The sequence below is a fragment of the Stigmatopora nigra genome, chromosome 9, assembly GCF_051989575.1.
Source record: "Stigmatopora nigra isolate UIUO_SnigA chromosome 9, RoL_Snig_1.1, whole genome shotgun sequence".
NCBI lineage: Eukaryota > Metazoa > Chordata > Actinopteri > Syngnathiformes > Syngnathidae > Stigmatopora > Stigmatopora nigra.
In genome coordinates this window covers 1,966,135-1,980,261 of record NC_135516.1, presented here as the reverse complement: position 1 = coordinate 1,980,261, position 14,127 = coordinate 1,966,135, and the positions used below count along the sequence as shown (strand labels likewise).

The window sequence follows — 14,127 nt, the reverse complement described above, 5'->3', positions numbered from 1 at the left end:
CTTTCATATATTTTGGGGGGTGATGGATTGGTCGAACACACTAAAATATAACCTGTTCACTGATTACGTTTAAAGTCTGTTAACTACTTTAGCTCACTAGCAATTGGGTGTGGATATTTGGGGCACTCAATTTAAATAAAAGGTTAAGTGCATTTGTTGATGTGTTTCATACTTTTTAAACTCCAACATATTTACAATGATAATGTCTACTGCACTGTTACATTCGTGTGATTAGGAATCAAATTTCACATACGTAGTTGCTATATGGTAATCACTTTTCAGCCGTTAGATAGGCTCATTACTGATTATTTGAGAGTGAATTCAGTCAGAAAATATGGAAGCTTATTGCAAAAATTATAATTTTGTCATTTGGAAAGAATTTATATTAATTTTGTAACTTTCTTGTGAAAACTATTCCATGGTCAGTTAAAACAAACCAGTTTCACAGGTCATATTCAACTAAAACAAGAACTATTGGAATGTTAAAAGTGCTTGCTTTTGATAATGAAAACAATCGCGAGATAGATCATTAAGTTACTTTTTTCTATATTCAGGGATAAATGAAAACGTTGTGATTGACGCATCTCTAATGTTGTATTTTTTCCACATATGGATAGGCAGTGTTTGGGTGTTTACGACATACTGGAATCATAAAGGAATGTACAATAGTGCAATGCTGTGATCCTTCCCCACTTTGCGGTTTTAGTATTCACGTCTTGAGTATGTCGCGTTTTTAATATTAAGTATTAGAAAAAGATTTGTACAAATTTCAAAATTCATGCTGACCATAGGTATGGTCCATACCTATTTCTAAACCAGTGGTCTCAAACTGGTTCCACATAGGGCCGCAGTGGGTCCTTGTTTTTGTTCCAACCGATCCAGTGCCGACATTTTAACCAATCAGGTGTCTTTAAAATAAGTAGCACCTGACTCTAATTAACTGATTGCACTTGCAAAAGGTATTCTTCTTGAGTTGGAATGAAAACCTGCACCCACTGCAGCCCTTTGAGGACCGGTTTGAGACCGCTGTTCTAAACTTTTCAAACCACCCCTTGCTTGCAATAAACCAACGGGAGGTTCACTCACTCAAAAGGTAGAGACCATACCTCTTAAACTTTTCAAATCAGCTCTTGCTTGCAATAATGGGGAAGCCTCCTGGGCAGACCAAGAGGAAGCAAAATGCTATATCGAGAAAGAGTTGTCTCACATAATTCAAGAGAATTATTCTTGTAATCTTCCAGAGCAAATTTTTAACATGGAAGAGACTGGCTTTTTTTTGGAAGAGGATGCCCTCCAGAGATGCATAAGATTAAAAGATGAACTGAAAGTGTGGACCATCATTGTGTGTGAATGCTACTGGCTTCATGGTGAAACGAACCTTAATCAACAAGTTCGACTGTCCTCATTGAACTCCTCATGCTCTAAAAAAACAAGAACAAAGCTTTGCTGCCTGTCTGCTGGATGAGTAACAGAAGGCATGGATCAAAAAAGCCTTCACATAGGACTGGTTCTTAGACTATTTAATCAAGAACTTGACTCTGCACCTCACTGAAAGGGGGCTGCCCTTCAAGGTCTGGAGTGTGCAGGAGGACTAAAACTCCAATTAACCATTTTTCGGATTGATATCAATGAAGAAGAACTTTTTTCACTGAGAACAGTGAGTACAGTATTTAAAGTATTTATAATTTATAGATATAAATTATATTTAGATATTAATGTGTTGGTCGTTTTATATTCTTATATTTAATATTTAATAAATTGACTTCTTGATAATTGTACTAGTGTACTGGTATTTTTGTATAAGCGAGAAAATATTTAGTATGGAAGTAATAATAGGGGTGATCCTACTTTGTGGTTTTCGATTATCGCAGCCATATCTGGTCTACATTATCCACAAAATTCTAGAGATGACTGTATTGCAGCAAATGCCAGAAGTACTAAAAAATACCATCACAGTGCTCTGCCTCAAGATACATTTGTGGACTAGGATAGATTTCCACAGCAATGTTTGAAGAAGCACAATTAAGTTTTGCTGCCGAGTGGCAAAAATGTGTCAATGTGTGGAAATTTAAAAGTAAACTCAAAGGATAAGGTCTCTACAACTTGGAATCTCCTTTCTTGTAAATGTGCTAGAAAATTTGACACATTTTAAAATTATAGATACATAAATTAAATCATGGCACTTAGTTCGGCAATGTAAATCTGTCTTTACCCTTAATATTTTTGCCTTTTCACACAAATTACAATTTGAAGAAATAAAGTGTCAGGGACTAACCTTGAGGAACAGGTCTGTTGGGGGGAAGATCCCCAGACAGATGGAGAGTAGGGCCCAACCTTGCATACAGCTTGTCTGTTTTTTATTGTTCAACAGCTGCTTACAGATTTGACAGTAAATCTCATCTCTGTAGGAAAACAAAATAAAACTGAATACTAAAAGAAAGACTAATTTCTTGGATTGATCTCTGTCTGATCTGAAAAATATGGTATATATGTTCAAAGCTCCCCACTTTGTGGAACAACGGTCATGTATTTGCAACATTCCAGTTTGGAATCCGCCAAATATTTATGAAGGTTTTATAATAAAGGAACAATGACAAACAATAAGTTGGGGAAAAAGGCAAGTCACAATTGAGTTCTTTCACATGCCACAAAGGTGCAATCTCTACCTTCGCTAGGGTGGCTCCTTCTAGTCAGGAAGAGCAGGAGTAAATGCAACAAAGGGGTGTATCTTACAGTGCCATCGCTCACCTCTTGGGAGTGAATGAATATACCATTTTCTATGTGAATAAGGACAAGGCTAACATTGGGAAGATGTCTTTCATCCCTTTTAATAAAACAGCAAAGAGGGTTGTTACGTCGCATATTACTTTCTCTATTGAAGCGCTGTGAGTCATATGAATAGGTTCACAGCAAAGTACAGTACAATCTTTATTTGCGCAGGAACAGTGAGCAGTATTGTAATGGGCGAGTTAAATAAAAGTACAGTGGTACCTCTACATACGAGCAGCTCTACCTACGAGATGCTCAAGACACGAGGAAAATTTTGAGATGCGAGAAAGCCAGGGGGCCATGACATGAGAGGCTGTTTATCATTGTAGCGCACTGTATTTTTGGTCCCACCTCTTTCGTGTATAACAGATATCTACGAGCATTGAACGATTTCTTCACAGTTTTTCCTACCTATGTACCAGAAAACGCCAAAAAGAGGGCTTTCTGGGTAATGAAGTGTACTCGTGCACACAACTCCAATGGCACCCTTTCTCAGAATAAAACTTCATTACCCACAATCAATACGTGGGTAGGCTGAGCTGTTGCATTTCCTGTTTTTTCCTTCCGTAGCCTGTTAGCTCCCGCGATAGCTCATTCAAGACTACTTCTCATTATGAAGTGGGCGTGTGTTATCCTATTGTGAAGACGTGCATAATTTTTGCAATATTTTGAAGGGAATACAACAGCAAACAGACCATCGATAGCAAACAAAGGTAAAAAAAAATTAAAACAGAATTAGAATTCAGTTTTGTGTAAAGTTATATTAAACGTATGTTTGAGTGTGTCTGTATATATTAATCCAAGTCAATTTAAATTTGTTTGTTCAGTTACAAGTGCGTTGCTGTGGACTCCGCACCAGTTGGCGATACCGCTTGGCCTCCGAAAGGACCAGCAATTGATTTGATTTCTGACCTTCAATTGTTTTGAATAGATGCTTGCTTGTTGTTAACTCTTATGAAAATAAATGGGCAGGAGAGGATTCAATTCATTAAAATAATCTAGGACGAGTAAGGATCGATTCTCTCTGGCAAGACACCGGTTTTGAGTCAGATGCCTCTTCTGTTGAAAGGTGAATTTGGGAATACCTATTGGTGAACCTATCAAATACCTTGCCCCATTTGCGGTTCGACTATCGGAAATTAACCACATAGCGGCTTGGATCCACCAACTATATATGAAAAGTACACACAGGAGGAACAATAATAGACACCTGTCAATCTCAGCCAGTTGCTCCCCTTATTAATGATTCCAATTTCCCATATTGAGTGATAATAAACCGTACAAAGACAACGCGGCCCATATTTACTCACATAGGGCACACTGTGAAGTATATAATTTTCCCCAAAGTGGACCGGGTGTGATCAGCCTTTTGTATGCACTAAATTCAAGATTCTGTAGATGTTGTATGACGCTGACAGCTTGACTGTCTCGGTACGCGCTATACAGTGAAAAGGCGGGCGTGACTGATGCAAGTGCACACATCTTAAAGCATGACAATACAGCAGTGGTGTGCCGTCAGGGCCTTCTCTGCTGGCCTAAGAAATATCTGAATCATAGACTGATGTTAATTATATTTTTCCCATGAATACTTATTAAATAATTCCCAATTGTCTGTCAGCTTCTTTTCATTGCTTTCCCCTTAGTTGCACTGCTTCCAGATGTGTGTTTTGATATTGAAGCATTTAACCAATCACATTTCAACCATTATTTGTTGCCAGGGTCAGAAATCTGCCTCAATGCCTTCACAATGATTTCTACTGGCTCTGCTGCATAAAACAAGCGTCGATAAAACTGTTGCTTTAACCAATCAAAATTTGATTTGACGACACGAAGGCCTTCTCGCAGGCGTAGGGATATGCCATTGCCATCTCTCAGGCATAGGGATACATCATTGCCTTCTCTCAGGTGTAGGGATACATCATTGCCTTCTCTCAAGCGTAGGGATACGTCATCACTTTCACCAGCTGTGATTGGCTTGTGATAGAGTAGGCAGGTCAAAGCCAGAGTGAGCCAGCCAGAGATCGCAAACTCCACCCACAATGGCCGACGGAGGGAAACAAATGAATTTGGTTGCAGATTTGCTGACAAAGCCATTATACAGACTGGCTTTTCCAGAAAAAATGGACATCATTAGCAAAGGAAGGTCAACTCCGAAGCTAGCAAGGCAGTTACAACCGGGAAAAGGGTTTGTCCGCCACTTTCAGTTCGCTAACTGCTAGCGCTACCCCTGGCTCAGGGGCTCTGAGGAACACTGCAAAATGTATTCCTGGGAGGGCTTTTTATTTACCACCGATCGACATGGTGTTTGGAGCAACACTGGGTTAGCAAATTTGACTTGTTTAATTAAAGAAGCAACTAGACACCAAAACACTGCCGGAGACTTACAATCAACGGTCCTCTCTTTTGGGGAAATCCGAGTCAACTTACAGTTCAGCGAGCAAGTGCGTAGGGAAACGGAGCGCCACAATGAAAAGGTAGGAAAAATTAGGAAAAAAGTTTGATAGACTGTGTAAACTTTCATTTCAGGGACACGATGAAAGCGCTGCATCTCCAGACAAAGGAAATTATGTGGAACTTCTTTCTCTCATTGCTGAGAGAAATGTGGATTTAAATTATCACCTGTCGACTAACAAAACGTTTAGTTATATGTCGTGAAAATACAAAACAACCTGATCACTGCTATTGCTGAAGTGATGAAGGAAGAGATCAGAAGGGAAATAAAAGTACTGTTTGTCTCTGTAGTGATGAATGAGTCTGTATGGATTTAAAGCACATCTGAATAAATTTTAATTTTTTTAAATTTTATTCACAAGCAGCATCCAAGCCCACTCATGCTGGCATCACTCTGGTTGGTGACAGGTTTTGTGACGTCACAGTATCGGAGAAACAGATGTGTTGGAGACCAGCCGCTTTATCTCATTTACTGCGTCGTCATGTTTGGCCAGCCAGTGCCATTCTGTATCTTTATCCAAGAGTCTGCGGAGTGGTTGACACACATCAGAGAGTTTTGGGAGCAATTTGGCGAGACAGGTCACAAACCCAATGAAGCATTGCACAGCCTTTACATCTGTGGAGTCGGCATCTCCACCACAGCCTGTGTTTTCTCTGGGTCTATTTCAAGTCCGTCTGACGACAGTATGTGCCATTGGAAGTGAACCGACTGAAGTTTGAATTGCAGCTTTCGCTCACTTAGTCTCAACTTCACGGCTCTGCACAGCTCCATGAGCGCATGCAGGTTGTTGTCGTGGTCTCGTACAGTGTCTGCCTCTGTGTCTCCACACCCAACAACCAGGATGTCGTCTGTCGTCTGGTTCAATGCCAGCTAGGCCCGCTAGAAGTTCGTGCTGTTTGCGTTGGTAGCTCTCCGGTGCTACCGAAACACCGAATGACAGCTTGAGCAGTCTCATGCGGCCCCACAGCGTCCAAAACGTTGCCAAGCGACTGCTTTCCTCATAAAGTCTCCACTGTAGGAAAGCGTTGCGGGCATCGACCAATGTAAATATTTTAGCCTTGGGTAGCTTGTACAGTACATCTTCAAGCATTGGCATGTGATAGTGAGACCTCAGCAGTGCTCAGTTTAAGGATTTAGGGTCGATACACAGTCCTATCTTTTCCGGTTTTGCAACTGTTACCATATTACTTATCCATGCTGTAGGTTCGCTCACTGGTGTGATATTGCCTGCTCTGATGTGTCTGTCTAGTTCGTCCTTGACCCTCTCCCTTAATGCTACAGGAACATTCCGAGGTGCACTCCGTACTGGGGATATATTTGGATTGAGCTCAAAGTGTATTTCACCCGGGACTGACTCCACAGGGTCATTGAAGACGTCAGCATACTTGTATAGCAGCTGCTCTTTCGTGAGGGGCATGCCTTCTCCTCCCTCTCCTTTGTTTAACTCCTCGGGTATTGTGAATGTCAATAGGCCCAGGCGCGCACATGTGGCCTCAGAGAGGAGGGGCTCTTGGTGTGTTTCCACCACCTCAAAGACCAGCTCATGCTTTTCTCCTTTGATGACGCATTCTGTGTAGAATCTCCCTTGTGATAGCATCGTTTCACCTGAGTAAAGTCCCAGCCTAGTTGAGCTTGGATGTAGGGCTGTACCGGGTGACAATTTCTCTTTGGTCCTGCTGCTCATGACGTTGCAAGTGGCACCGGTGTCTTGCTGGCATGCTTGTCTTTTCTTGTTCAGTCTCAGGTGCACAAACCATTTCTTGCCTTTTGAATTCACTGTGCTGATGCATTCTGTGTCTGTGAACGTATTATCCATACATCCGTCCTCATCTCTGCTGGAAACGCATTGTTTGCCATTGCTTCGAATTTTTTAGCCAGCCACTTCTGACACCGTGTTTCAGATCGTGTCTTTATTCAAATCAATACAAACGACAGCATAAAACATTATGGGTCAAACTGAGAACATGTTAGAGTGATGACCCACTAGATGTCACTATACATAACTGTAATCTGCAACAGTGTCTACCTTAAGTAGTGTGGGTCCTATGAGTGAGGTAGAGGAAGCGCAAAAGCAAAAGAAAGGGGAAACTTTAGATAACATTGCTCACCCTTTGGAAGTGAATGAATCTTATACTTGTTTTTATCAAGGAGGATGGAGCTAACAATTGGATGATAACTTCCATCAGTATTGGTAAAACAGCAAAGAGGATTGTTATGTCTCATAATAAGAATATTATCTATATGGAAGCTAATTTGGCCATATGGACAGTGGAGTGTCAAAAAAACGTAGCCTTGGATACAAATCTAAAAAAAGTACAGAATAATCGCTATTTTATTTAACATTATATGCATAATTACTTCTCATAAATTGTTTTTCTAAGTGCAGGATTAGTGAACAGTATTGTAATAGGGGAGTCATAATAATCGTACAAAGAGATATTTAAAAGCACAAATAATATCAAATAGAAACCATAAAATCACTGTTCATACAGTCGTGGAACATATCTACCACAAAAACAATGAATTACTGGTTCAAAGTGCCATTTCAGTTGTTTCAATTACCAAGTATATTTCCCTCAGCACATATACCATGTTGATAATCCATCATTATTCAGTATACCACACTCACCGAATTCCTCGTTTGGAAAGAGCGTATCCAACAATGATGTGTAATTTCTCCAAAGAGGAAAGAGGCCTGTCCAATGTAGGACCCTCTCCAATTAACACATCTTCATCCTCTGTTAAATTCTCCATCTTGTTTGTGAGGGAAAGGAATTACCAAAGTATACTTTATGTTAAAAAAAATTACAAAACAATAAAATATACACACACACACATACACACACACACACACACACGCACACACACACACCATTAAGATATGGAAGCAATGTGGGCCCACCTCCTCGAGAATTGCAGAGGCTTTTCTGGTTCCATGCTTTTTCTTGTTCTTCCTCAGTATTTTCTAAACAGTGAAGTGCCAATACCAAATCATATTAATATCTGTAATGGATTTGTGAGTCCAATAAGCATTTACATCTAGGATGGAAAAGCTCAGAACTGTTGTTAAACTTATCACTAATATTTTTTTTTTAATATTTTTAGCTTTGTTATTCTTCTTTACTTACCTGGTCTAATCCTACTAGGTTGCTCAGCCTCCTTGCCTGCCTATTAGGCAGATGGCGAGAAATGCTGAGACTTGAGACCTGAGAGGTCGAATCTGGAGATCGTGGCTCTGGTAGGTCCCCCATAAATCGCAGTATAATCCACCATACAGTCAGCGATGCCTGAAAACCATGATGGGGAATGTCCAGATGGAGCAAATAAATCCCAGTATATAAATCCAGAACTTTACAACTCACCAATATATCACCTTCATCATTGTGTTGAAGAAGAGGCTTCTTAAGTCTGTGTTTTATGTGTGTATGACTCACTTCACTCTGAAAGTGAAGAAGGCTAAACTTGTAGAATGAAAACTCCTCTGTAAAATCTACAAAGTTGTCTTCCTCTTCATCAAGTGATGGAGTTGGATTTGTCATGTCTGAGGCATTTATACTTATCTCAGATCCGGTCTCTGCATACTGTACAGTTCAAGCAAACAAATGTTAGGCCGTATATTTACTTAATCATTGTCATATCATTTTGCCAATTTTAATGAAACTGTGGTCAAACCTCAGTTTCATCTGATTCCAGGTCTCCGCACATCGTAACTCTCAAGTGAGGTATAGGAGGTACATTGTTTGCATTGTCCTCCAAGTCCGTTCCAATGTTTAGTGGGACATTGTCATCATTGTTCTCCAAATCCTCCTCAGAGATATTGCTTTTGTTTTCTTCCAAATCCAGCGCAGTGATTGGAAGGACATTTCTTTTGTTGTCCTCCAAATCCACCACACTGACAGGTTCAAATTCTTCATTTGTTTGCTCAGACTGCATGGAAACTTTTTCTAGTGGGAACATGAGTGCTGAGGCATTGTCATCTTCAGTCTCATGATCCTCTGAAGTGGTATGGGGGTCAGGGTAGACCTGATACAAGTGTTAGATGGAGTATAGAAAACACAAAATAACCTCTTAAAATATCTAGAGGTTTAACACTTACCGGTACCTCAACCTTCATTCTCTCAAATAATTTTCTTGCAAGGAATCTTCTGGTGTACGCTTGCAGCAGTGTGACTGCATCTGTTTGACGTTTCCTTGCTTGGTTACGCCTCACCTAAGCATTTTCATAGTGATTACTCATCAATTCATAATAATGCATTACTAGAAGGTAGGCTTAGAGCTCTTTTGCCTACAGCACTACTTTGAATATTAATGGCATAGAATCAACAAGGTACAAGAAACATTGCTTAGAGAGTTAGTTTGGACTGGAATTGTCCCGATCCCATATTTCTGCACCTGTGTATGAATCAATTGATACAGAGGATCTGCTGATGAAAAACATTACAAAACTTGTGTTTTAATTTTTTTGACAATATACAAGTCCATTTTGAATATTTTGTCACTTTGTTGCCATCAAAATATCTTTTGAAGGCAATCATTTTCTTTTCGATTAAGATCTTTAAAAAGTGTTGTGCGTTTTTTTTAAATTGTGTTTTTGTTTCTTTTGACAACATTCTTTCGTTGCTCTGTAGCCCCACCAATCTGATCTTAATAACCAATTATTCTTGACCCCATTCAGAAAATGACACACACTTATACCCAATTTCCGATCATGTGATCAGATCGGGAACTTCCCAAATCGTTCTACCGCTGGATTATTTTGTATTTTGAATTGGATTGGATACCTTTATTCATCCCGTATTCGAGAAATTTCGTTGTCACAGTAGTGTTCCCTCGGTTATCGCGGTTAATGGGGACCGGGACCCCCCGCAATAGCTGCGTTTCCGCAAAGTAGGCGTGCCCCTTCAAAAATGCTTAAAGAAATGTGTAACACGTGCACAAAAGCACCACCAAGCAAAAACATCATAGTAGTCTGGATGGAGGATGTACTGCAGTTTTTTTGCACGTAAGAAACAATGTTATTGGGAGTTGTGAACATTGTTTTTTTGGGCGGTGAAGATGCGCCTAGGACAGCCATGACGTCATCAATGCGATTCCTGAACTCTCACCATGTTATTGACCATTTCTTTGGCCTTTTTTTATGCAATTACTAATTCTTATTGAATATTTTGTTTCCACCTCTTGTAAAATGATGTAATTTATAATTTAATATCTTTAAATTTTTTATTTTTTTTCTGAAAAAAATCTGCGAAGCTCTGAGTCTGCAATAGCTGAAGCGCGAAGTAGCGAGGGAACACTGTAGCAAGAGGGTGAGGATGCAGAAATAGAAAAGGCATTTTAGACATAAATAGATGGTTAATAAGTAAGTCAATATATAAATACATGCATGCATACGGTAGGTCCTGACAGCCATTTTTTGTTAAAGAGCCTGACAGCTGATGCGAGGAAGAATCTGTGGAAGCGCTCCTTCCTGCAATGAGGGTGCAGCAGTCTATTGTTGAAAGAGCTTCGAAGGGACTCCACAGACTCATGCAAGGGGTGGGAGTTGCTGTCCATGATGCACATCATCGTGGTCACATCCTCCGCTCTGCCACTTCCTCCACAGAGTCCAAACGACAGCCCAGAACAGAGCTGGCCCTCCTGACCAGTTTATTCAGCCTGTTCCTGTCCCACTGCGTGCCCCCGCATCCCCAACAGACCTGCATATAGCCTTTAACTGAGGATAGTCATCAAATTTATTTGAACTGGGAAGGATGATATTTAGTGTTTTGATTAACGTGTTGATGGGGTTTGTGTGTCCCAATGATCCTTGGAGCTATGTTGTCTGGGGCCTTGTGCCCCACGTAGGGTCACCCACGGCAAACCAGTCTGATGTGAGGGACCAGACAAAGCATGACTCAGAAGCCCTCTTATGATGAAAAACATAATTGGATGACGTCTTCCCTCACCCAGATACCGGGGCACGACTCTGGAGCCAGGCCCGGAGAAGGGGCAGAATGGCGAGTGCCTGTTGTCCGGGCCTACACCCATGGGGCACAGCCCGAAGAGGCGACGTTGTTTGCCCCTCACATGGGCTCACCACCGGTGAGAGGGGGCTAAGAGGTCCGGTGCGCCGACAGTTGGGCAAGAGCCAAAGCGGGGGATCCTTGGCGGTCTGATCCCCAGCTGCAGAAAGTGGCTCTTGGGATGTGGAATGTGAGTTCTCTGGTTGGGAGTGCTAGCTAGACATAGTCGGGCTCACCTCCACACAAAACTTGGTTTCCGGTACCACTCCTCTCAAGGACGGTTGGACGCTCTTCCACTCTGGAGTTGGCCACGATGAGAGGCGCCAAGCGAGTGTAGGCATACATGCTGCCCCCGGTGCCTCCATGTTGGGATTTACCCCGTTAGACGAGAGGGTAGCATCCTTCTGTCTTCGGGGCGGAGGGGCTGGTTCCTGACTGTTGTTTGTGCGTATCCACAAAAAAGCAGTTCAGAGTACCCACCCTTTTTTGAGTTCTTGGAGGGAGTGCTGGAGAGTGCCCCTTCGGGGGACTTCCTAGTTCTGCCGGGGGACTTCAATGCCCACGTGGGCAATGACAGTGAGACCTGGAGGGGAGTGAATAGGAAGAACACCCTCCCCCTCGAACAGAACGCGAGTGGTGTTCTATTGTTGGATTTCTGCACTCGTCGTGGTTTGACAATTATGAACACTATGTTCAAGTATAAGGGTGTCCATATGTGCACCCTAGGTCGCAGTTCGATGATCGACTTTGTGGTCGTGTCATCTGACTTCCGGCTGCATGTCTTGGACACTCGGGTAAAGAGAGGGGCTGATCTGTCAACCGATCACCACCTGATGGTGAGTTGGCTCTGATGGAGAGGGGAGATGCCAGTGCGGCCCGGGCGACCCAAACATTCCGTGAGGGTCTACTGGGAACGCTTATTGGAGTGCCCTGTCAGAAGGCGTTTCAATTACCACCTCCAACAGAGCTTCGCTAATGTCCGGCAAGAGGAGGGGGACATTGAGTCCGAGTGGACCATGTTCCGCGCTTCTATTCCTAAAACGGCAGACCTGAGCTGCGGCCTAAAAGTGGTCGGTGCCTGTCGTGGCGGAAACCCCATAACTCGCTGGTGGACACTGGCAGTAAAGGATGCCGTCAGGCTGAAAAAGGAGTACTACGGGCTCTTTTGGCCCATGGGACTCCAGAGGCAGCTGACGGTTACTGGTTAGCTAAGCGGTATGCGGCCTTGGTCGTCTCTGAGGCAAAAACATGGGAGGAGTTTGGTGAGGCCCTTGAAAACAACTTTCGGGGTCAAATAAATGTTGCTCCACCATCCGACGTCTCAGACAGAGGAAGCAGTGAACCGTCAACACTGTGTATAGTGGGGATGGGGCGTTGCTGACCTCGACTCGGGATGTTGTGAATCGGTGGGCCGAATACTTTGAGGACCTCCTCAATTCCATGGACACGCCTTCCCATGAGGAAGCAGAGCCGGGGGACTCTGGGGCAGACTCTTTTATCTCTATTATTGAAGTCACCAAGGTGGTTAAAAAGCTCCTCGGTGGATGAGATCCGCCCGGAGTTTCTAAAGGCTCGGATGTAGTGGGACTGTTATCGGGGAATACCACTCCTCAGCCTCCCCGGGAGGGTCTATTCTGGGGTACTGGAGAGGAGTGTCCGCAGGGAGGTTGAATCTCAGAATCAGGAGGAGAAGTGTGGTTTCCGTCCTGGCCGTGGAACAGTAGATCAGGTTTAGACCCTCAGCAGGGTACTTGGGGGGTCATGGGAGTTTGCCCAACCAGTCATGTGCTTTGTGGACTTCGGAAAGCCATTCGACCGTGCAGCCCTGATAGTTTTGAGGGGTTAATCCGGGAGTATGGGGTCCCTTTATGACTGATGTCAGAGTCTGCTCAGCGTAGCCGACAGTAAGTGGGATCTGTTTCCAGTAGGGGTTGGACTCAGCCAGGGCTGCCATATGTCACCAATTCTGTTCATCACTTTTATGGACAGAATATCTAGGTGCAGCCATGGCGTTGAGGGAATCCGGTTTGGTGGCCTCAGTATTGCATCCCTGCTTTTTGCAGATTATCTGGTTCTGTTTTATCCTGCGTGGAGATTGTATGTTCTCTCGGGATACTCTGGTTTCCCCCCACATCCCAAAAACATGCTTGGTAGGCTGGTTAAGCACTCTGAATTTGCCTTAGTGAGCATGAATGGTTTTCCGTCTGGTTGGGCCCTGTTTTTGGCTGGCCACCAGTCCCTGATGTCCTCCGCCTGGTGCCCATTGTTGTCGTGAATAGACTCGAGCACCCCCACAACTCCTATGAGGATAAGCGGTACAGAAAATTAATGAGCAAATGGCTTGCCACCAATTCAATTTGTCCCACAGATACTGCCCATAGTTGGCTGGGAAAGTCCTCAATCGGGCCCTGTATTAAGTATGGAAAATTAATTAAGAATTACCCATAAAAAATAGCTCTCAATCTTACAAAACACAATACATAACACGTCTTGCAGATAGCATGCGTCCATGTCAAATGAAATAGACCAGACTGTCATTTGGTCCATACAGTACTGTGTCCAAACATTATTAGATGTATTTTTATTACGTACATGTTTCTGTAAGGTGACTGCTGCTGCATGCTGTCTCTGATACTGGAACAGAAGCTTCCGACCACGGATCTTTGACACAAGACGGTGAAAACCCTGCAGGATTTATTTCAAGCAAGAGTGGGAAGAAATGAGTGAGACAATTTTACTTGATCAGAAACAAAATTTCATCAGCATCCGACGTCTCAGAAGGGGGAAGCAGTGCACCACCAACAGTGTATAGTGGGGACGGGGCGCTGCTGACCTCAACTGGAATGTTGTGAATGAGGAAGCAGAGTCAGGGGACTCCGTGGTGAACTCTCTTATCTCTGGGAT

General features: G+C 42.8%; 1 protein-coding gene across 3 annotated transcripts in view; it reads right to left on the bottom strand.

Moving 5' to 3' along the window:
- Positions 1–14,127, bottom strand: part of LOC144201563 (unconventional myosin-VIIb-like) — a 76,775-nt gene that overhangs the window by 22,964 nt on the left and 39,684 nt on the right. For all 3 annotated transcript variants that reach the window (XM_077724295.1, XM_077724296.1, XM_077724297.1), the window contains 8 exons: positions 13,816–13,908; positions 9,318–9,431; positions 8,894–9,244; positions 8,584–8,802; positions 8,350–8,508; positions 8,124–8,186; positions 7,851–7,975; positions 2,276–2,402 (listed from right to left, as the gene is read on the bottom strand). In XM_077724295.1, coding sequence (XP_077580421.1) covers positions 2,276–2,402; positions 7,851–7,975; positions 8,124–8,186; positions 8,350–8,508; positions 8,584–8,802; positions 8,894–9,244; positions 9,318–9,431; positions 13,816–13,908 — 1,251 coding nt within the window. The remainder of the gene's footprint in view (positions 1–2,275; positions 2,403–7,850; positions 7,976–8,123; positions 8,187–8,349; positions 8,509–8,583; positions 8,803–8,893; positions 9,245–9,317; positions 9,432–13,815; positions 13,909–14,127) is intronic.